At 36.1% G+C, this 23,426-nt stretch overlaps 1 protein-coding gene across 1 annotated transcript in view; it reads left to right on the forward strand.

Annotated features, from left to right (window-relative positions):
* The window catches only part of LOC131736818 (contactin-associated protein-like 5), a 113,185-nt gene that overhangs the window by 43,607 nt on the left and 46,152 nt on the right, over positions 1 to 23,426 (forward strand). The window contains exons 4-10 of the mRNA XM_059021998.1: positions 10,170 to 10,317; positions 11,054 to 11,257; positions 12,201 to 12,385; positions 12,779 to 12,922; positions 14,779 to 15,040; positions 18,479 to 18,628; positions 19,202 to 19,373. Coding sequence (XP_058877981.1) covers positions 10,170 to 10,317; positions 11,054 to 11,257; positions 12,201 to 12,385; positions 12,779 to 12,922; positions 14,779 to 15,040; positions 18,479 to 18,628; positions 19,202 to 19,373 — 1,265 coding nt within the window. The remainder of the gene's footprint in view (positions 1 to 10,169; positions 10,318 to 11,053; positions 11,258 to 12,200; positions 12,386 to 12,778; positions 12,923 to 14,778; positions 15,041 to 18,478; positions 18,629 to 19,201; positions 19,374 to 23,426) is intronic.

Genomic DNA, 23,426 nt, shown 5'->3' on the forward strand with positions numbered 1-23,426 from the left:
CATTTCAAACACCTCCCTTGTGGTATTTTGTGACGTAATTTGCTTACATTTCCACCCATTAACATTATTCATTATATTTAAATGACTCATTCATTATATTTAAATGTACAGCAAGTGTACAAAGCACGCAGTAAAGGGGCTTACTGCGTGCAAAACATGTTACCACTGTTTAGTGAATGTTTTGTGCTACATTAAAATGTTCAATCAATCTCCTGCCAAAAACTGTTCCTGATTGATATACACTAGCTGCTCAACCATTAGATTCATTGGTCCAGTTTAAAAATGTAACTGCAAGACACACTTCATTACCATCCCATGAATATATTGTGTTTGTTTGGATAGGTTAGGTTCTTTGATTTAACTATTAGTATAATTATATTTGCATTAGATGTACTTTAACACAATACAAAGTACACGGGAATGGTACCACTTTTTTGGGCTTGCTTTTAAACACATATAGTCTATAGGTGAATTTGTATCTGATGCTTGTCCTTACATTTGAGTTATGTGCCTTAAGCCTTCACACTGAATACTATATGGCATAATTTAGCAATTATAAATTAATGTTGCAAACAGAGGCAGGCTCTTGACTATGCTGTGTTGGGGCGAGTTGAGTTGCAATTAGCAGTGTGCTTCACAAAATATAAAACATATCTCTCTTGCTGCCTTTCAACAAAATTTCAACAAGTACATTTGATTCCACCGTTTCTTTGGTTGCCAGAGAACATCCAAGTGCACCTGGGAGAAAGTTTGTGGAAACTTCATGTGGTTATATTCGATAAGCCTGAGGGAAGCTGAAAGGAAATCTGATGTAGAAATATGGAAGGGTTGTTGAGTTAAAAGGGGTTCTAGTAAAGCTTTGACTCAGGCCTTTTTAAACTTACCTCATATTATTGCATTTCAGCATCAAAAACAAGACATAGAGTACTCCATTAATAGGGTGACCAGGTGTCCCGGTTTTTCATCAAAGGTCCTGGTGTCCCGACATTTTTCTCAAAATCTTTAAAAAGTCTCAGCCACTTCATGTAGCGCGACACACTCTAAATACCTTTTGTCAAAATAACGTGAACACACGCTTTTAGTTTATGGCACCTGCAGTGAAAACTAAATAAAAAATAAATAAAAAAGGTACTAGGGTACATTTTTATAAACTGATTAACACAGGCATGCATGCTTATTCCTGAGTGCGCCATGCGTTTTCATGTATTCAATATGAATCTACAAGTGTGTGTAATACGGTCATTTTGTAGCGGTTCAGTTCTGGTGGGATTTAGCCCAGACAGAGCAGCGAGAGGTTGCAATCATCCGAATCCACCAGGTTAAACCACAACGTCAATAAATAGAGCCTGACGCAGTGAGTAAAAAAAGAAAGAAAGAAAAATGCCAAAACGTAAATGTATTTTAATGATTTAATGTATTATTAAAATAGCCTATATTTAAATGGTTTAATTAGTCTCATCAATTTACCAACAGGGCCGTAACTAGGCATTTTAGTGCCCGGGGCAGGCAGTCATATTTGCACCCACCGCACCCCCACCCCGCCGTTTTATTTTCTGTCTGGGTGTTAAAACTTGGGATGGTATATTTGCTCACGTCTCATAGTTTTGAATAACTTATTGTTATTTCATAATCTCTCCTTTAACATGTTTGAAAGGAACAAGACATTACTTAAAACTGAAAGGAACTTGTTAACATGTGTTAACTGCAAGGTTGTATTTCCTGCCTCTACGATTATATTCAATCCACGCATTTTCAGTACCAGCCAATGATAATTAGTTTATTTTACGTATGGATATTTTTTGTTAGTCAGGGCTGTAGTTTAGTTTTTGACTCCTCAGTAAAAACTAAGGCAGAGATCAAGCAATCTGCTTATAATAAGGATGATTACATTGTGTTTTTTTTCTGATCAAATTAAAACTTGATCAGTAAGTGCACAGATTTATGGAATTTTAGCAGTGTCGCTGTAAACAATAAAAACGACTGTATTTTAGCAGCCACATTAACCCTTTCAAAATCCTTTACTATTTCTATAATATCCTATATAACTTTTAGTTAAGTTCATGTGTGGCGTTTTCTCATTGGTACTGTAAAAAAGCATGGATTGAAAATAATCGTAACACAATTTGTTCTGAATTTTATTCCAATCAATAAATAGTGGTACCACATTTAACATCTTGTAGTTCAGGATGGTGAGTTTTAAGGGCTGTCTATCCTATCATAATGTTTTTGTTTTACCTTTATTACGTAGGTGGTTAAAACCTGTTGTGAAACATGCCTTTACATTTCATTACGTTTATAGTAGTGCTGGTCCTGAAGGCTGCAGGAGCGAATAAACAAATAAGTAATGCACACCGCAGGGGAAGCGAACAACACAGATATGCCAAAATGATAACAAACTGGCAACGCTATGGTGTTGGTTTGTGTAAAGTTGTTAAGGAAGTTGTTAAGGAAGTGACACGTTCCCTTTTCTAGTGCAGAGGCACATGCGAACTTCAGATTACGCTGGGTGGGCGCTGACAGCTGACAAGTGAAAACATTGAGAACCGCTGAACAAAATCATTACTCGAGTGGCAATGCATTTAAGTCATTTTTCCGTCCCCCACGGCTTTGCACCCAAGGCTGACCCGCTCGCCCACCCCTAGTTATGGCTTTGTTTAACAATATGTCCTAGTTTTGAGCTTTGAAAATCTGGTCACCCTATCGTAAGCTTTTTTCTTCTTTTAAACCTTAACATTTGCCCCACTGGTTGTTCAATCCTCTGTTGACTGTTATTTTTCTCCCAATTCCTTGGTATGCTGGAGTGTGTTCATAATGTGTATTTAATCTAGAAAAGGGGGTGGCTAACTGAAAGTGTCTACAATGCATTGCTGGCACATATTTGCTCTCTGAAATGATTAATTTCTCCTGTGAGTTTACAGGGGGAAAACGTTCTGTTTGTTCATCACTTCTAATTTTGTCATTCATTACCTGTTAAATTACCTAAATTAATAAAGAATAAACCGAAATATATTATGCTAAACTCACAGAAGATAGTACAATAGTCTGTCGCATATCCTACTGCGGTGGGACCAGGGTAAGGGCGGATATGTAAAAAGTCGGTTAAGTGAATCCTGTTTTAAATACCGTTATACACAGCTGTAACAATTACTAGATCCACACAATTATTGTTTTGAGATTCGGCGTTTATGAGGGAGTTCCCCTAAATCCCATGTTTAAAAGATACAGTGTATTAATGCTTGTGACAGAGTAGCCGTCTGCTGTGTGGATGTGTGCATTCGCTGCTGAGTGGCAGGCAGGAGATTGAGATGGAGGTTGAAGTTGTATTGCCCTGCAGGCGAACAGGATTTATTTACATATCAAGTCAACACACTGAACAGCTCACGTGACACTACCAGCAATGGTAGTGCATGGAGCACATACAACACAGTATCCGAAAACTTTGGCGGGATCTACCACCTCTGAACTAATCTTGTCTGTTCAATAATAAACTAACATTGCTGAAGAGCTTGGCCATGACGGATAAACGGTTAGGGTGGCTATGTGACTGGTGGAGACACGACGGATTACTGTAATCGTTTTTTGTTTATATCCCACCCAGACATACCATGAAACTAGATCTGATGTGTGCAATGCAATGCAATTGAAAGAGGGAGATTGTTTTTATTTGTCTTTACCATAACCTTTGAATCAGAGGACATTGTATGTGAATTTCATTGATGTCTCTGGCTACCTTTTATTAGAACTGAAAAGCTAGAATGGGCTATTTTTCTCTGCCACTGATCCATAGTTAACCAAGGCGGCATGGAGGGAAAGCTTGTGGAGTGTGTCTCTGAGAACCACTGTGCCTAATGCCCTACGACATATCTCTGTCAACAAGTCATACATTGCTATGAAGTAAAGCTTGCTATCTATTTGTAGCCAGCTCCCAGATTAGCTTTTTCTGTGCTAGAAGGCATTATGTCTTGGTCATGGTGTTGGAACTTCTGAAGATGAAGGGAGGCAAAGCTTGCTGTCTATCTAGAGCCAGGAACTCAGATTCCCCAGAGGTGTACAATGTTTCAGCTGTTGCATACCCTGGGCTACAACCAGAAGTTGTGCTTTATTGTATATACCTGCCACATGTTCTAAGTGAGAAGCACTGATTCAGTCAGGTATGAGTCCAAGTATCCCCTTTTAATGATAATAAGTTCTTAGGGTAGGCAGATATTATGAGTGATAAAGTGTAATGTATATGAGTATATAAATTGTTTTCAGACACTATCTTCATTTATTTCTACAGAGTAGAAAAAAAAATATTATTTAACTATAGTAACTATTTAGTTAAAGCTTTGTGAACATAGCCCTATAGCACATATAATAATAATAATAATAATAATAATAATAATAATAATAATAATAATAATTACAAAAAAACCTGTTGTTAGCATTTCTGACTTTGATTTGATAAGCATAGAAATGTATTTTATCAGTAAATGTGTTATGCAATCCATATGGCTCCTGATGTACCAAGCACTTTACTTACATTATAGTTTTGTTGTCATTATTTTATTAAATTATATGGGTCAACTGAAAATATTTTACAATGGAACATAATATTCAACCGTAGTATGGAAATCTGCTGACTTATGCTACTTGGGTATCTCATGTCAGCAGTTTAAAATGTTTTTGTGAACCTTGTTTTATCCCTATTACAATTAACATTTGAGAAATAACCTTTGGAAGTAAGAGTTTAGCTGAATTTCAAAGCATTATAACTGAGTAAACACCCTTTGCTCTGACAATGCATAACACTCTTCATGGGGTTGCTCTTCTGTGGCTGCTTAAAGTTACCAATGTATCTGAATTGATGAAAATCCCTGAGAGGAAATTGTTGCTCTGAAATACGCATTTTGTATTCCTGGGGCTCTGCATTTTCTTTTTAAGATGGCTGTCAACAACTGTACTGTAGGTACCGTATTAAGTCTCACAGTTGCAACCAGGTCATTCCTTATTTTCCTTTGGTCCAGGTTAGCATGTTTCACCGAGGGACTGTATTCTTTTAGTTATGAATATACAAATGGGATATCTTTATGTAGTGCTAAACTGATTTAATTGCCTAGCGAGGGGTGTTTGCATTTTTGGGTAACATATGCCAAGAATAATCTGATTTTGAGGCAGTATAGAGTGGCTGGCAGGTAGACGCAGCCCTGCTTCGTTTGGTCAGCCTGCCTGGGTTCCTGAAGTATTTTCAGATTGCAGGTTTGAGCCAGGTGGGAGATGAGAGACAGTGGCAGTGTTTCTGAAGGTTGGTTTCAGGATCAGCACCAGGGACAGCGACCTTCAAGCTCCTTTCAGTGCAACAGGTGGAAATGATTCACCACTGCACAATGTAGACATGCTGGTTTAAAAAGGCAAGGGCTTGTTGAGATGGGCCCTGTTTGTAATCAAGTGCAAAGTTGAAGGAAAACTAGGAGAAAACTACTAAATACATTCAACATGAGTGTGTGTTTGGTGGGGGTTCCACACAGAAGTTAGTAAGTGCACCCCCAAGACATACACACAGTCCGCCAAAATAATAGAAGTAAAATGAATATAGCTGATCAATACAGACCTACCATATTTCTTGTGGCTTTCTTATATGCTCTATTAGGCCATTTTAAATAAGTTTCCCAAATTCCAACGTGCATTTCTGTGAATTTGAGGCAGACGTTGATTCTGTGTGGTAATCTTAGCCTCCTTACATAGACTGGCAGAAGGCAGAGGTGTCGTTGTCCATCAAATCAACAGTACGAAGGTCATTCTTGAAATCAGGACTTAAAGGCTGTGTTGCAGTAAGAATACCTGTTAAGATAGGGGAACAAGGCTAAAATATGCACAAGAACACAGAAATTGGACTATGGAACACTGGCCAATGGTGCTTTGGACCGTTGATGGATGGAAAACGACACCTGTGCCTTCTGCCAGTTCTGTTGTCAATTCAATGCTTGTCTTCTTTCTATTCCTTAAGGATATTATTATCAAGTATTTCTCATTCTTGTTAGACAGCTTTTTGGGTCTTCCAGTCCTGCTTTATGCAAGCCAAAGTTGTTATAATATTATATTAATTAATATTAGGTAATGTAGGTACACAGCTGGATGGAAAAAGCAGTGTGTAACAAGCTGTTAAAAACAAGTTGTCTTGTAGTCCAAAACGTCCTGATATAATTTTTTTTTTTGTTTTTTTTATTATCAATTATTCACATTTTTGTGTTCCTACATTACCACTTATATACTTATATATATATATTACTGGATTGTAGAGCACAGTGCGCAGAAGCATTTCTTGTGCAATTGAATAGAGTTCTGTGAAGCATTACATATTCTAAGTGTTACCTGGTTGCTAGGCAAACAAGCCCAGCACCACTGTGGTAACTTTGCTTTTCACTGACATCATTTTAATTGAATAAGTTAATGGTTACTGTCCTTTTTTCTCTTAAATTTAGTATTGAGATACAGTAAAGATGTTTAGATGATTCTTCAAGAGGATTGACAACAAGGTGTTAATAAACTCATATTGGTAATAACAAGGTTTCATCAAGTTTGAATATACACTGGCCAGCGTTTAAAATAGCAAGGGAGACAGGTGAAGAACCTTAGTTCTATTTGACTTTGTATGCTTACTCGAGTCAAACTACAGTCATCTATGCATTTCAAGGAACCAGCAGAAATCATTTGTCTTGCTTACTATTGTGAATGCCAAATATGCATGCTCCTACTACTGCACATTGATAATGTGTTGTACATAAATACATTATATACAGCAATCACTAACCTGACCTTTGCATGTAAATTATCCATAGTTACATAAACTAACAATGGACTGTAATAAAGCGTCTAGACATAAAACATGGATACATCAGATCTCTGTTCTGGTTACCGGTTTCTTTCCAGGTACCAATAGTTGGTACTGCAGTGTATATATAAGGGAAATAACTACTAAATAAAACTACACCTTCCTCTCTGGGGTGTACACAGGGCATTGGCAGGTTTATGAATATGCATTAAAGGGAACCATTCAAAGCTAAGACAGCACAACACAGACTTAAAAATATATTTAAAAACATACAAAGCAGAATGAGGACTAAACATCAAGAAATTGTTAAAAAAAAAAAACACTCAAATGCTTATATGGCTACTTAATTTAAATTATACATTTAAAACAAATTATTCTTTATTGTTTGTATTCAAACCCTTCATACTCACTAACTAATATAGATAATAGCAAGAATTGTTCAAAGTCAGTGCTTTATGTGGGTACGAGTCTTATGTGTGTACAGTGGCACTGTGCATCCAATAAATTATTCTATTTTTAATAAGGTTTCTAAGCTCTTGGGGCAAGCAGGCATGAATGTGTAAGCCAAATGTGACAGAAACAGATTACTTCATTAGAAAAACATGTAGAATGAAGGAACAGAAGGCAATGTTTTGTCACATAGAAATGAATCAGCTGCTTATGAAGACTATCAAAGAAAGCTAGTCAAAAGCCAAAGGCAGCTAATAATTTATATTACAGTTTATCTCCAGATTACAGTAAGTGTCAATGTGGCAGGCAGAGCCCTGCTGGTGAATGTATTGTTATGATTATGATTTGAAAAATAATGCTTTATTGTTGTATTTGTATGATTTCAAATTAAATGTATTGTTTTGTGTTTATTTAGAAACACGATGTTGTTGTTACAGTTTGATGTGGTTTGGCAGGGGCCAAACCACATCGTCGGCAGCTAATGATTTATTGACGATTGGCTGTCGACCACGAAAATTAAAAATCTCGTGCAGAATGTGGCCATCTCCAAATGGATTAAATGCTTGTTAATTTGGAGATGGCCACGCGTATATAAAAACCTTCAGCATTTGCTGACCATGGTGGCTTGTTCAGTGGAGAGCAGGAACAAGAGAGCGGAGAGAGAAAGTAAGAGAGACAAAGTATAAAAACAATTGCTAAACGTGCTGGGTTGAGACCAGCACGATACTTGGTTTTTGTTTGAACTGTTATTTTGCTCTGTGAGTGTATTTTATATCATTTACAATAAAGAAAGAGATGAGCGCATTAGCAACTCACCCGCAGTACTTGTGTGCATCCACTTCCTGGTCTATGACGTCACCCACTCAGTCATCCTGTCACAGTCAGCAAGAAAAATAGAGGATGTTTTTCTAATTCAAGAAACACTACAGGAAAGTCTACAACACAATTTCAACATACTCTAACTATAGAACAACCTGATTAAAAAGTGTTGTTGAATTACATTTTTTCACATAAAGCTATGGCCAGATATTTTGCATCACCCTGTAGAATTAACTCATAAAGTGAATAACCTGGTGAATAATGTTACGTTGACATATTGAATTAAATACAGCTTTGTAGTTTTCCATGTACTTAACCAAAAACTGACAAATTGAAAAATGTGACATTTCAAAATCTAACAGGAAATGCAGTACTACTGTTATGGTTTCCGGTAGACTATTGCAATATAATTTTGTAGTTTATTTGATTGCATGATGTTAAATAAAAGATCTAAATTATGTTCATATAGTTTTTTTTTGTTTAATGATATCTCAATCCAAAAATTCCAGGTGATGCAAAACCTTTGGCCTCAGCTGTACATTATAAGGTGCTTTCATATTTAGTGTCATTCATTTTCAAACCTAATTACACTTTTTAAATGTTTTAAGAAAAATAGGCTTGTCATGGTTAATATTTTTCATGTAGTTATCAAGATAAAATTAAACAGTAATTTGTGTAAAAAACTTAACTGGGTGTCCCGAGTGGCTCATCTGTAGTGTTCCGCATTTTGTGTTTTTATCTATAAAAACATTTTCTAGGAATTTTTTCTGAGTTTATTTTACATATATTAAAATAGGGATAACATCGGTAATAAATAGTTTTAATTGAAACATCGTAAAAATCTGGGGGGAAAAATCTCAGTACACACACTTTACACCCTGTAATTTTTCGGTAAAATTTGGAATAAACCGGAAACACGGAACACTACTCATCTGGTAAAAGCATATCTGCGTGGTGAGCAGGGAGAGTAGCATTTGCTCCAGCGGGTTAGTTAGGCAAAAGAGGCAGGGACTGTTTGAACGGTCCTGAATGGTATGTGTGAATTGTTAAACTAAACTTTTATAAAATAGGCCAAAGTGGCACTGTTAAATTACAGAACTACAGAATTTACTAGAAGCCAACATAAGCACCAACCAAAACATAAGGTATGTTGCAGCAAATTGACAGAATACTAATAAAAGTCTCAGAAAAACAACCATGATGCCACTTTATTCACAGCCCTACAGTTGTAACAAGAAATAATGTATTCCCAAATGAAGAATGTTTCCTAAACTAATGACATTTTCAAAGACATTCAGCATTTCTACACCAGAAATGGAAGTGAAACTGTATGCATAAATAATTACTAAGAGGCCAATGTGTGGGATCTCGGTTGTCAAAGCTGCAGTAATAAAATAAAAGTTCAGTGTTTTTGGATGTCTTATAGTTCTAGTGATTAATTGTTGATAGTAATATTAGACCTTGGAGCCTGAGGGTGAAAATGTTCCTTACATTTTGTAAAACTGTATGACTATATGTTGATCATTTGTAATTGAATTATTTATTTGAAAAAAAAAAAAAACATGTTTAATTAAAATACTGTTTTATTATGTAGTAGCTCTTCAGAGCTTAGTTCAGCTCCTAAGCGGGCAGTGACTGAGCCAGAGGCAAATGTTACAGGATCATGATAAAATTTATGTTTTATTTTTTATTATCAATTTACACATCTTCTTGTTACTTAATTAGGTACTGTTCTTTCAAATAGAAATGTATAATGAACGCAAGCTTGTGCATTTCATCTCAGAAACTGTCAGCTAGCCTGAATGTTGTGATTTTAATTCTTCATTTGTCTCTGTTCCTGTCTTTCTAACTATAATGACATACTGCCGTTAATAAACTAGATACAAATGTACACCGTTTTATTAAAAATAAATGTAGACTGGAGTAAAACATCAGCTTGCAGACCCTTTACTTTTTGTAGAGCTACTAGAGAAACAACCTTTTCAGAATAGTCTATAAAGAAAATCAGAACAGAGCCTCAGCAATACAATTCTTAAAAAAAAAAATATGGTGTCAAGATAACTTTTCTCAATGTTTGTATTTTTCCTAGGCCTTTTCAGGAAATACAAATGCAGACAGTGTTGTGCAATATAAATTGCAGCAGCATGTTATAGCAAGGTTTCTGCGATTTGTTCCTCTTGACTGGAATGCAAATGGTAGGATAGGCATGAGAGTGGAGATTTATGGATGCTTATACAGTAAGTAATAATGAAGTACTTACTATTTGCATGAAATGGATTATGATGATATGGTAGGGTATTAGAGGTCTTCAGGGCTGTGATAATGGGCTTAAAAGGTTTGTATTTATCTTCAAGGGGTAATTGAAAAAAACATTTCATACTTCTCATTAGCATAATAACTTTCTCAGAAGTCAATTTGATCTATGCTGCAGATTTTCATTTCCCCGATTATCCTGCCACAGCACTAAGTTTGAGGATAAATTCTGTGCCATATTACAGCATTATACAACACCGAACATATGTATGAGGGGAATATTGTCATGTGAACAGACGTGAAAGTCAGGGTCTGTTTAGATGTGGTGAGTGTTGATGTAACTCATACCAAGGCGTTTTACTTTCTAAAACCCTTTAATGTGGCCCAGAGTTTGTCCTCAAACTTACAGTATTAAAATATTTAGTCACTCATTTAGGAAATTCATTAAAATGAGGAATGTTCTGGTAATTTTTATGCAGGCTTTATAAATGTTACAGTTAAGCAAACAGTAAAAGTATGAAGTATACTGTATACATGTATTTTTTTTTACCAGTTTGATATTACCTCATCCTCTTCTGATGAAAGTAGTTAATATTATTAATATTGTTAAATGATTAAATATCCTATTTTATCAAATATGTATTTGGGAATTAGGTCACGTAAAGATACTGGAAATGTTGTCATGCTTGTTTCAGTTAACTTATAATATGTTGTTTGCAGAGTCTGATGTAGCAGGTTTCGATGGCAGCAGCTCATTACTCTACAGGTTCAGTCAAAAGTCAATACAAACAATCAGAGATGCAATTTCAATGAAGTTTAAGACTATGCAGAATACAGGGGTCATTTTACATGGTGAAGGACAGCATGGAGACTACATTACATTGGAGTTGCATAAAGGAAAACTCTTTCTACACATTAATTTAGGTATGTATGTATGTATGTATTATTATTATTATTATTATTATTATTATTATTATTATTATTATTATTATTATTAATGTCAGGTAGAAAGTTATCACTAATATACATTGAATTTGATGCATAATCTGGGGCAGCAGTGTGGAGTAGTGGTTAGGGCTCTGGACTCTTGACCGAAGTGTAATGGGTTCAGTCCCAGGTGGGGGACACTGCTGTTGTACCCTTGAGCAAAGTACTTTACCTAGATTACTCCAGTAAAAAAAAAAAAAAGAAAAACTGTATAAATGGGTAATTGTATGTAAACATAATGTGATAGTAATGTGAACAATAATGTGATATCTTGTAAGTTGCCCTGGATAAGCGTGTCTGCTAAGAAATAAATAATAATAATTGTATATGTCGTTTAAAATCATAGTTCCGCAACAGTAAGTTATAACTGTACTCAGATCATCTCAGACAATAAGCCTTCAATTAGAGCTGTGTTGAACTTTGCCTTGCATGGGATGGGATGCATACATGCTAAAACATGCCATTGCTGTTCTAAAAGAGTCTTTACACCATGTCACTAGACAGTGCATTCATCCTCCAGGAAGCATAACTGTACTGTCAAATCATACAGCATAACGTTATAGTTATTATATCCATCACCAATATTAAAATGATTGTTTGCATGTGTTGCTCTGGATAGGAACAGAGACAGAATGTAAGGAAGTGTATTCCAACACTTGGAAATGTTTTGAAAAGTCTAGTCTTCACTATATGTACGACCATTGTTCCCACTCTGTACAATAATTCTAATTCCAATAACCTGACTTTAAAAACTTGAATGTGTTATTGTGTATTTATTTAGCAGTATTTCAAATGAACCATATTTTAACCAAATATGTAATGAACACAAACGGTACTGAAAATGAATGCACTAAAGGTGTTTAATACTATTTTTCTGCAGACAGCGCCAAGGCACTTTCTTCTGACAGTCATGCCTTGGTGACTCTGGGCAGCCTTCTTGATGATCAGCATTGGCATAGTGTACTTATTGAACGAGTGAACAAGCACATCAATTTCACTGTGGATAAAAACACACAACAGTTCCAAATTAAAGGACAATTTGACCCCCTGAATATTGACTATGAGGTGTGTTACTTTTAGCATATATTTCACAATGTTTTCAAACATCACAACTCCCCAACCCCCCTGTTTTTTGCATGTACAATATCATATTTTTCCAATAATAATAATACTGCTAACAATAATAGCATGCTTTTATTATAAATATAACAATACTCAAATATCTCATTTACTGTAATAAGTACCTTTTTAGTTTGTGAACAGTCATGTTGAAATAAAGTATGAATGTAGAAAAAAACAATTTTGTAGGCAGGAGACATTAATTCTAAATTATTTTTGTTCTTTCATTATGCATACTAAACCCATATACTGTACCATAATTGTTAACATATTATTACTATTGTGGCTGTGTTTTTCCTAGACAGTGAATTGGTATGTTTAATGATTTTATTTCACAAGCTCAGCTTTGGAGGTATCCCAGTTCCAGGGAAACCAGGGACCTCTTTGAAGAAGAGCTTCCAAGGGTGCCTGGAAAATGTATTCTACAATGGAATAAACATCATTGATCTGGCTAAAAGACAAAAACCTGGGATTCGTATTGTGGTAAGGGTTTTAATTTAAATGATTTACACAGATACATCAAATATATAGTAGTTGTACAAATACAAACTCCCCATCATTATTGTTGTATATAAGAATGGGAATTACAATACTAAAACTAGTAAGAAAGAAGTTAGGGTTACTTGCATGCGTTTTTTGTTTTGTGGCTGGGTAACTTCATTGGGCGTGCGAATGGCAATGTGGATGTGTGGGATCTCAGACCTAAAGAAGAATGATGTTAATTTACAGGAAGGTGAGAATGTTCCTGCCCAGAGAACAAATGAATTAAAAACAGAACATAATGAGCCTGTAACTGCATTTGTAAACAGGTGGTGGACACTGAGCGTTGACATTTAATGCCCAGGCTTAATAGAGTGATGTAGCCATTAGCCTGGACTGGTTGATGCTGTTGAAATGTCATTTTATATAGTACAGATGGTTTATCATGAAACTGGTTCATAAAACTGTCTGGCACATAAATCATTTCTCATATTAACTGATGTCATGAACATTTATTTCAAACTAAATAAGTGCATGGCATTTAGTGTGTTTTGTACATTGTTATTATTATTATTTATTTCTTAGCAGACACCCTTATCCAGGGCAACTTACAGTCGTAAACAAAAATACATTTCAAGAATCACAGTACAAGTATTAATACAATTAAGAGCAAGACAAAATACAATGACGTATAATCTCAATAGAATTTCCATAACAAATCACCAAGGTTGCTTTTTGGTATCTCTAGGCTGTGATTGATGCCATTAAGCTGTTTTTGGTTTGGCGTAGTGGATGGTGGATCAACATAAACAAACAAACAAACAAAAACGCAGGCAGACTTCTTATCTTGAAAAGGTTGATGTTATTTCACCTTCTGCACTGGCCTCATCTACAACTGGATATCAGATAACCCCACATAATAGAGAAAACCAGATACACATGGCAGCATGGGTGATATCACATGCCAGCTTACATTGAACAGCTAAACATTATTCTTCTTGTTATAACTATATGCAACCACGTTATGCAGATAATTAGACTTTCAAATGATCTCAAATTATTATCTGGTAGTATAAGTCGATTTTAAGTAATCTTTTCATTATAGTTTGTATGAATTCACTGTTTGGAATTTAACATTTACTACATACATTATCACCAATACAATTCATAGTGCTAATGTATATAGGTTGAAATGTCAGTAGTTTGAAATACTGTATCTGTATGTTCCATTTCAGTTGGTAAATACCTGGTAAAAAGCAAACCATGCTTAAATTCTTACAATTCCAGTAGCTTTTCTGATACAGTAATTTTTACTAAATTGTGAAACTCACCTTGGATTTATTGACTTTTGTAAAGGAAAATAAATGCCCTTGACCTTGCATTCTCCAGTATTTGCATGCAAAGCATTTTCGTAGAATAAACAACCTAAAAGTCTTCGTAACCAAGAAAGTAAAAACATAATTGTACCTTTCAATACCATACGTCCTCCACAATTCCCTTATTGTGTTGCTGTTTATATTTTTGTTTTCCAGACTTCAGTTTATATTCACTTATTCTTTTATAACACTAAACACTTTCCATTCACTTTCCTATGTAGAGGTACAGTAAAACGACCCCTTTTGATCCCACATACTGTAGTTCCCTACGGGCAGAATAGAATGTAAGTGAAAGGCTTAGTTGGAGTTCTATTACAGGTAGCAGTAACACAAGAAGTGAACACATTGTATTGTGACAGGAAAAACTGGCTTCACCTGAGTGAAAGTGAAAAACAATGAGAAACCTGAGTTACATGTTTTTTTTGCACACAACTTTTTTTTTTTTTTTTTTTTTAATTGTATTTATCATTTGTGTACTTTTAGGGTAATGTGACCTTTTCCTGCCCAGAGCAAGCCACTGTTCCAGTCACCTTTGTGAGTCCTGCTAGCTACTTACTTTTGCCTGGATCCCTGCAGAAAGACAGTATATCTGTCAAGTTCCAGTTCCGTACGTGGAACATAGCTGGTTTGTTGCTAAGAAGCGAACTGTATCAGGGTTCCGGAGTCTTGTGGCTTTACCTCATTGATGGAAAAGTAAAACTGTCAATTTCCAAATCTGGAAGGAACCTTGTCGATGTTACTACAGGTACATTAATCAATAATTGCACTGTTGTGTGTGGTCAGTGGATCAGTACAAATTACAATGCAATGTAGTGGTTCAAAGTATATTTAAAGAATTGTTTTGTTAATCAATGATTTGAAATGCAGAGTAGTACATCTAAGTATGTTGTAAATCATAACCCCTTTTCACACTGGCATGATCTACCAGGATCAGAACCTACCCGGGCAGAACCTGGTGTCATGCGGGTCGGGTACGCGATTTCACGCTGCTTTTGATAAAACAGGGTTGACCTGGGTGACAGATGCAAGTACACAATGTGCGTATCAGTGCCCCGGAAGCAGCTTGTTACTGACGATCCAAGCGTCTCAGGATTGAACCAGCGGCCCAAATGTTGGTTAGAGCAAATGTTTCTACATCCCTTGCTGCAGTGACTCATGGTGTGTCTCAAGCAATACAAATATGGATAAACTGAATAAACAGAAACGTTCCTTGTGGAAGTGAAACCTTCACGCAGGCATGGCTGTTTGTTATTGCGTCGGCTCACGATTGGCCGTCAAGCATTTTGTCTCACTCAACCCGGGACAAAGCATGACAACACACATCCTGGGGTGGGTCGCTGGGTTAATCCGGGTCTGACCCAGGTACGTGGTTTCACACTACACGGGATTGTGACCTGGGTAGCCAGGACCCGGGTCCGGACCCAGGTAGGAGTACCAGTGTGAAAGGGACTATAGTTGACTACAGTCGTAGTTACCATTGTTGACTACAGGGTTGTGTATCAATCAAATAACTGAATTAAGCTGTATGAAGTGTAGGACCATGAGTGAGAAAACCCCCAACACACTTATACATTTATTCCCTTTGTAACATTGCATTAAACAGAACTTGTGGGCCTTGTTTGCAAGTTAATCAATGTCTGTACAATAAAGCAAATGCCAGTACTTCTTATTTCCCTACATTTTTGTTATAAAATAATAAGATGCATTTCATTATTTCAAGACATTTGTAATAATACATGTTTATGGGATTTATGGATATAAACTATTTGTAATGGTCTATTGTTCAGACTTGCTAATGTGATTATGGGTTGAAGTACATTCCTTTAGGGCTGTGAACTATGTGGATCATTTTATATATTTCAATACTTTTATTTTTGTCAGAGCCCTGCAGTTAATAGGAAAAATATTTAATAGCATAATTAGGTAGGAAATTAAAATGCCCTTCAGTAATGTTTTTTTTGTTTGTTTGTTTGTTTGAAACTGCAGTGACTGATAAACACCACACTGTTTTCATTTTCCAGTGGCAATTACAAAAACCAAATAGACCCATTGAGCACAGTGTTAATTATCATTTATCAAACTTTACTACAAAGGGAAAATGTTGTTATGGTAATAGTACAGTATCTAGATACTTGTGATATGACTTAGTAATGTGCAGATACAATTCATAATATTGAATGTTACTGATCATTCACAAAAGAAACAAATAAAACCTGAATGAAGAGTTATTTTAACTCTTGAGTAAAAAGAAAATACTTATGTTGTGGATGTCCTGTTGGAAGTGTAGTAAGATGAATAGTATGGATTTGTCCTGAAAAGGCATTATGCCCTTTTTTATTCATAGATATCAGCGATATACAGTAGAAATACCCACTGACACCAGTAGACTGTCCTGGTTTCCATCACTGCATCTTGGGTGCTGTGAGAACAAGTTCCAGCAGTAACTGCCAGATTACCGGCACCAGAGACATGTGTAACTAATTTTGAAAATGATCTTGTTATAATTCCTTAGTGAGTTGCAGGTCTTTTTGTAAAGAACTTACATCAAAGCCAAGTTCTGAAGCAAAGGCAAATGCAACTTCTCAGAAATGAATAAAGAAACAATAAATGATGACACCACTATCCTTATTGCAGCGTTTAAATAAATACTGAACAACAATAACTATGAAAAAGTTGTGTAATTAACTAATGATAATGCTGCCTAAAAATGCAAAATGCCATCAGTTATTTACATAGCAATTTTTTGCTATCCCATTTGATACTTTCCAAAAGCTGTTTCAGTATGTGGATAGCATACCATAATTAAAATGTATTCTAAAGGTTAGTTGCAGTTACGTAGGGCAGGCATAAAGTAGCTTGGTTTACACACACATGCTGTGACTTACCTAGTCGACATAAAGTGCTGAATTTTGGTGCACAGAACAATTCATGGGGAACACAGTGGTGTAATAAAAACCCCATAGGGGTGCTGTTGAAGTCCACAATGGCACATCACATGGGTGATTATATAGGCGGCAGTGTGGTTCAGTGGTTACAGTCAGGGCTTGTAACCAGAAGGTCACCACTTCAAATCCCACCCCTGCCACTGACTGACTCACTGTGTGACCCTGAGCAAGTCACTTAACCTCTCTGTGCTCTATCCTGCGGATGAGATGTTAAATCAATGTCCTATTGTAAGTGACTCTGCATATAATTCACAGTTCAAAACACTTTGTGATAGTGGTTCACTATGAAAGGCGCTATATAAAGATACTATTATTATTATTATGATATGTGTGGATTTATCCCAAGAAACTTTATGCCATAATATTCAACAGCATTTACTATTATAAGAGCAGTTGTACATACAGTATAACAGCAGAATGGTTTTACTCCAAAAAAAAGAATATACAGTAGTATGCAAATGCATTTAAGTTCCATAAAAATATTAAAGAAAATGCAAGAAGACATTTTTATGACAGGCATACCAGTGTGCTACACACCGAGAACCGTTATTGATGGTGGTTACTTCCATGAAGCTCGGAATTGAAAAACCCACAAAACCAGTGGGGTCTTTTTTTCTAATCTTCATATTTAAAGAAGAATGTTTGTCTATCTGTTCCTTTATGCATTCAGACCCCACAGGAGCCAGTGCAACCAAACTTTGCATGGCCTCCTCTTTCATCCAGGGGAAGTTCGAGGGCTATGTTTGGATCCAAAAGTTGGACCCCCGGGGTACTTTATTTATTAACCGCATTGCTGGTCACTAGGCAAAACAAAAAAAGTTATAAAAAGGGAAAGGGGTCTGAGCGCATTGTGTGACACCCAAGATCGGTAACTTATAGGAAACCATAAGGCTACCATTCCCCAATTTGTCATGCATGAGATATTGAAATATTGAATTTCCCCGGGCAACGCCGGGTACTTCAGCTTGTAACAAATATAACAGGCAATAAATATGTATAGAAACAAGAAGCAAACATGTATCTACAAGCTAAAACTGAATTATTAAGAGCATTGCTGTGTTTTAGGATTACAAGGTAGTTGGAACCATGCATAAGCATTCCAGGGCAATATTGTATTCTCAGACAAGTGTTATATAAAATATTTTTAATCTAATTTTTCAGGCGTAATACCTTTTGTCATCACTTCGCTGTGGTTTATGTCATTACTTCTACAATACTGGAAATATTTGTGCTTACAGGAACCACGCTGAATGATGGACAGTGGCATTCTATTGAACTTAGTGCTAGAAGGAATCGTTTAAGTGTAACTTTGGACAATGATGCCTCTGCAGCAGCTCATGCCAGCTCACCATTTTATATCTTTTCTGGAGGACAATATTATTTTGGTGGTAAGCATTATTCCTTTACAGAATAGAAGCAATACTCTAATTGTTAAATAATGGCTTGTAAACTAAGGTTTTTTTTATTCTAATACTGGTACACGTAACAACAAATATTTCCATAACTTAAAAGTTAATACAGTGAATAAATGTAAAAAAAAAAAAAAAGGTCAAGCTACGTTGGTCAGATATGCTGTTTTAAAACAAAAGTCTGACCATAATAAAATGCATGCTAGTAAACCAAAAATGTCAACTATTGTATTCACATTGTTTACCACATGTTATATTCAGTGAAGTGCAAATTATTGGGACACCACAGTGCAGCTTAGGCTTGAATAATAAGATTAAACTTGTGATCTTCTCTTAGGCCTCAGTGGACAGAGGTCTGTGTCACAAAAAAACACACACAAATTGTGACTGGACACGTTTACAATTGAGGCTCTGGACCACTCACTCACCTGCTGTGCTCCCAGGTCAATGCAGAGAAAGCTCCCATTGACACAGCTACCCTGAGTGTTACCACTTCAAGACCTTTTGTAGGCACCACAATTCATTCACATTCTCTGTGTTGTTTTATTACAGGTTGTCCTGAAATCATCAGTAATCAAGGATGCAAGAATCCCTTCAGTGTTTTTCAAGGATGCATGAGACTTATATCTATAGACAAGCAGGATGTGAATCTCATCCAGGTGCAACAAAGAATCACAGGGAATTTCAGTGACTTGCACGTAGACTTGTGTGGTATTATAGACAGGTATGACTGTTTTATTGTCTTTTAAGACAGCGTGCCATGGAATTTGGATCAAGTTAATTAGTTTTACAATTTGGTTTAATACAGTCAGCACTCACATATCTGACCCTATAAAATTTTGACTTCAGTGACAGTTAAATGTGTGTGACACATATCTGATTATTTCATTTTGGCTCGTTTCAACTCTTGTCCGTTATTCAGGGAACACAAAAAAAAATACAATATAAAAAATACATATTTGAAAGGACTGTGTTTTAAAATAAGTAAGCTTCCATTTTGATGTACCGTATTGGTTTTGTTGGTACATTACTATATTTTCAACAGAAGAAGTATTTTAATTCAGAACGATTTCTGAAAATATCACTTGCCAAAAGAGACGACACCTGGACTGTAATACAGTACATACTGTAGCGGGGGGAAGCTGATTTGCAAAACAATGTGGGAATGGACCTGATTATGGACTGGGGAAGGGGATGGGAGTGCTCTGTAAATAATGTGTGTTTGTAAACTGTGTTATTCTTGTTCAGATCTGTTAGCGTTCTATGTGTTTTGGTGCTCATGTGACTGAGAGCTGAGACTGAGGGGGGTGGGAGCAGGTCTGACAAGACCAGAGATAGGGAATGTTGGACCAGTGAGTGAGGGACAGGGACTGGGGTGTGTGGAGATTACAATCTGAAAGAGAGAAGCAGGACCTGACGGTGGGAGAATTGAGAGAGTTGAGAGAAGTGGTTGAGTGTGTGAATGAGAGGACAGGAATGAAAGCCATTGTTCACTAAAAGCTAAAAAAATAAATAAATACAGCGGTTTCCACTGCTTTGAACCGCAACTGTTGTCTGTCTCATCATATGATGTACAGAAGGGGATATGCTCAGCACTACAATACATTTAAATCCGGTGCGTATGTAGCAGTATGTAAAATTCCCCATTAACAACCCAACAGCAAAATGAAATCAAAATGTTACCCATGCACAGAACTGCATAAAACGTAAAAGGCAATGCAATTAAGCAAAAGATTAAATAAACAACACCACCAGTTTCCAGAATTAAAACAGTATCCAAAGTCGGTTTTCAAAATTGCAGAATATAGTGCTCGATAAGGCCCTAATGTCACAGTTCACTTGCAAATTAAAATGCCCAAAAGCAACTAAAGATCACAGATTTTAAAAAATGCATCACAGTATCTAAAACTGATAAACTTCTTTACATTACGTAGCTTGTCTCGTTCGCTTTGTTTTTGCTGCATTTTCGTCATGTGAAATTGGAGGAAGCCTGTGTAACTGCACAATCAAGACAGACTGATTTGGCATGTGAGAGAAAAAAAAAATGCGGGATGTGGCAGATAAAGAAGTACATTATAACATTGAAGAGATGGGCTTTGTATCAGTAAAAAGGTGGCAGAGTCAGTAATCGTGTGTGACGGGTAAGTGCATTAATTTGTTACATATATATAATGGGGATTAATTTTATTCTTTATACAAGAGCAGTAAAATGCAACTGACATGTATCTGGGTAACAGAAATCCGAGAGCTGACTGGAGTCTAAGATAAGATTCACTGCAATGGTTGCACTAATTGAATCAACATAATGGTTTGCCGATTGTTTTATTTTTTTGCATACTGAATTTTTTTACTATTAATTATTTGTCATTTTTAATATATGAATGACAAATATAGTTACATTTATAACTATATTGTACTGAAAAATAAAAAAATGGGCCATAAACAAATATATAATGAAATACACGGAATTTAGAGCATGCTATATAAAATTGTCCACAATAGCTGCAGAGTAAAAAATATATAAGTGAAGCCTGCAAAGCAGGATGTAGTATTCTAAATTGATACTTTCCCTCCATCTGTCTGTCCACCTGCCTGTCTTTCACACTCCATAACTCACAAACTAAGAAGGACATGAAAGCCATTGTCACACAGGTAGACTAGGTCATATGATTGTAGGAAACCTTTGACTTTTAACCTCCAGGTCAAGGTCACACGATACCAATTGTCTGTTTTCGATGTTCTCGCAATAGGAGTAGAACCGATGTTCTGATTTGGATTAAATTCTGTAGAATTAAACAGTTAGTTAATTGCTTCCTATTACATTTGAAGTAAATCTGTGAATCGCAAGTAGGTCAAATAAGCATCTGTTTTCGTCTTTCTCAAAGTACCGGTACTATTGACCAAGAACCAAAACCATTGATCCAACAATGATTGGCTTCAGTGTTCTTTGTGAAAACTCTGAGTATTTTATAAACAAATTGTAGATGTAGATATTGCCACTTTTCTTTTCTCCACGTAGTTAAAATGTTCAATATTTCATTCTTACCTCCCCTTTTCTTCATCATAGTTTTACTGTTAAATATTATTTATTGTTTTGGCCTAAACATCACCTCCCATTAGTACCTACTGCTGTGGACCTCTGCTTTCTCAGCCTCAAACTGTTTGCCTGTAGCTAATATTGTCCTCTTGGAGTGCCTACTACTGTGAGTCTGTTTCAAGGCCAGCTATGACTTGCTTCTTGTCACTGACTTCAACCTGGTTAGGGGTCTGTCTCCCAGCATGTCTTCTTGATTGAGGTAATGTTGTTAGCACTATCTCCCGACAAGAAGATGTGATGGGTGCACCGGAGCAGCCCCGTGTCATCTTTATTATTTATGTCTCAGTGAGTGTCACTTCACCTGGGGAGCTCTACAGACTGCTAGCTGTTGTTTCATTGCCTGCTGTGACTGCCTTTCCTGACACTGCAGCACAGCGAGGGCTCCATCTTTCGTTCCGTCACCTTGATTGGGCTTGTGCTATTAGCACTGTGTATGATGAGCAGGTTCAATGGGAGGCCCAGCATGGTACTACTATCACGCCTTTTTTGGCTCCAGAGTGTTACCTTGACTGATAACAGGGTTTTGTTTTCTCGTGCTGTGTGTTGCATTTTTTTGCTTCAGCCTTGATTTGTTCTTTTCTTTTTAGTACATGTTTTTGCAATATCCAAGTGTAATGAGCTTGCGATTTGAAGGAAGACATGTCTCACAGTGCCTATGGCTGTGCGATTTCTTATGTGAATGAAATACTATATATCAGTACTGTTTGACCCATAGGCATCATGGTTTTGATAAGCACCTGGTGCAAATCTAACTCACCTTATGGCACCTTACTCATCATCCAGCCTAAGCGCTATTCAACACAGACAGGTCCTTACCCAGGAAGGCTGTGTTCATAAATGATGTCTTGGTGGATAACATTTTTTTTTTTAACAGAGACTACTGGTTACTGTATCAGGTCACCAGGAAATGACCTATCTGATGTAACTACGTTTCAGCTTATTTTCTCAAAGCAGCTCAGTACAGTGTTAGTTTGTTTGTCTTTCCTGTCCGTGGTCATATTAGTTATGTACAATTGGTTCAGTGGTCGCTGGTATGAAAACTGATTTATGGATTGAATTTAGTGGAGATTATAAACAGAGAGCTGTTGACTTTAAAATGAGCTTGTGTTTTGAATGCCCCACACTGGCTGCGGTTACTTGGACAATTTCTAGTAAACACTGGCTATCATAATCAGATCTGTGGGCAAGTACCGGTAAGCTAGGGGGGAAAAATAAGTAGGGCCTACATTTTTTATGAAAATAGCATATCCCCTTCTGCATATCATGAATTTGTCAATTCTACAACCATATTTCTATTTCTGTTTGCAGTAAATGGTGATTAACTACAGTATATGATTGTGACATATACAACCTAGATCAGTTCTTACAATGGCTAACTCTATAATGGAAAGATTTGTTGATCAACAAATATATATATATATATATATATATATATATATATATATATATATATATATATATATATATATATATATATATATATATGTTATAGAAGTACATCCCATGATTACCAATGACATAATTAGTTGCTTAGAAGTTATTGTCGATTTGTATTGACCTTCATTCACCTTACCAAAGCTTTCAATTTAGTTCTGATCATTGCTTATTATTTTAAAAGCTGGTTGGGGGTGATTTAATAAATTGGATGAAAAACAATGTTGTGTCTAAATCATCCAGTAA

The sequence above is a fragment of the Acipenser ruthenus genome, chromosome 1 (genome assembly GCF_902713425.1).
Source record: "Acipenser ruthenus chromosome 1, fAciRut3.2 maternal haplotype, whole genome shotgun sequence".
Lineage (NCBI taxonomy): Eukaryota > Metazoa > Chordata > Actinopteri > Acipenseriformes > Acipenseridae > Acipenser > Acipenser ruthenus.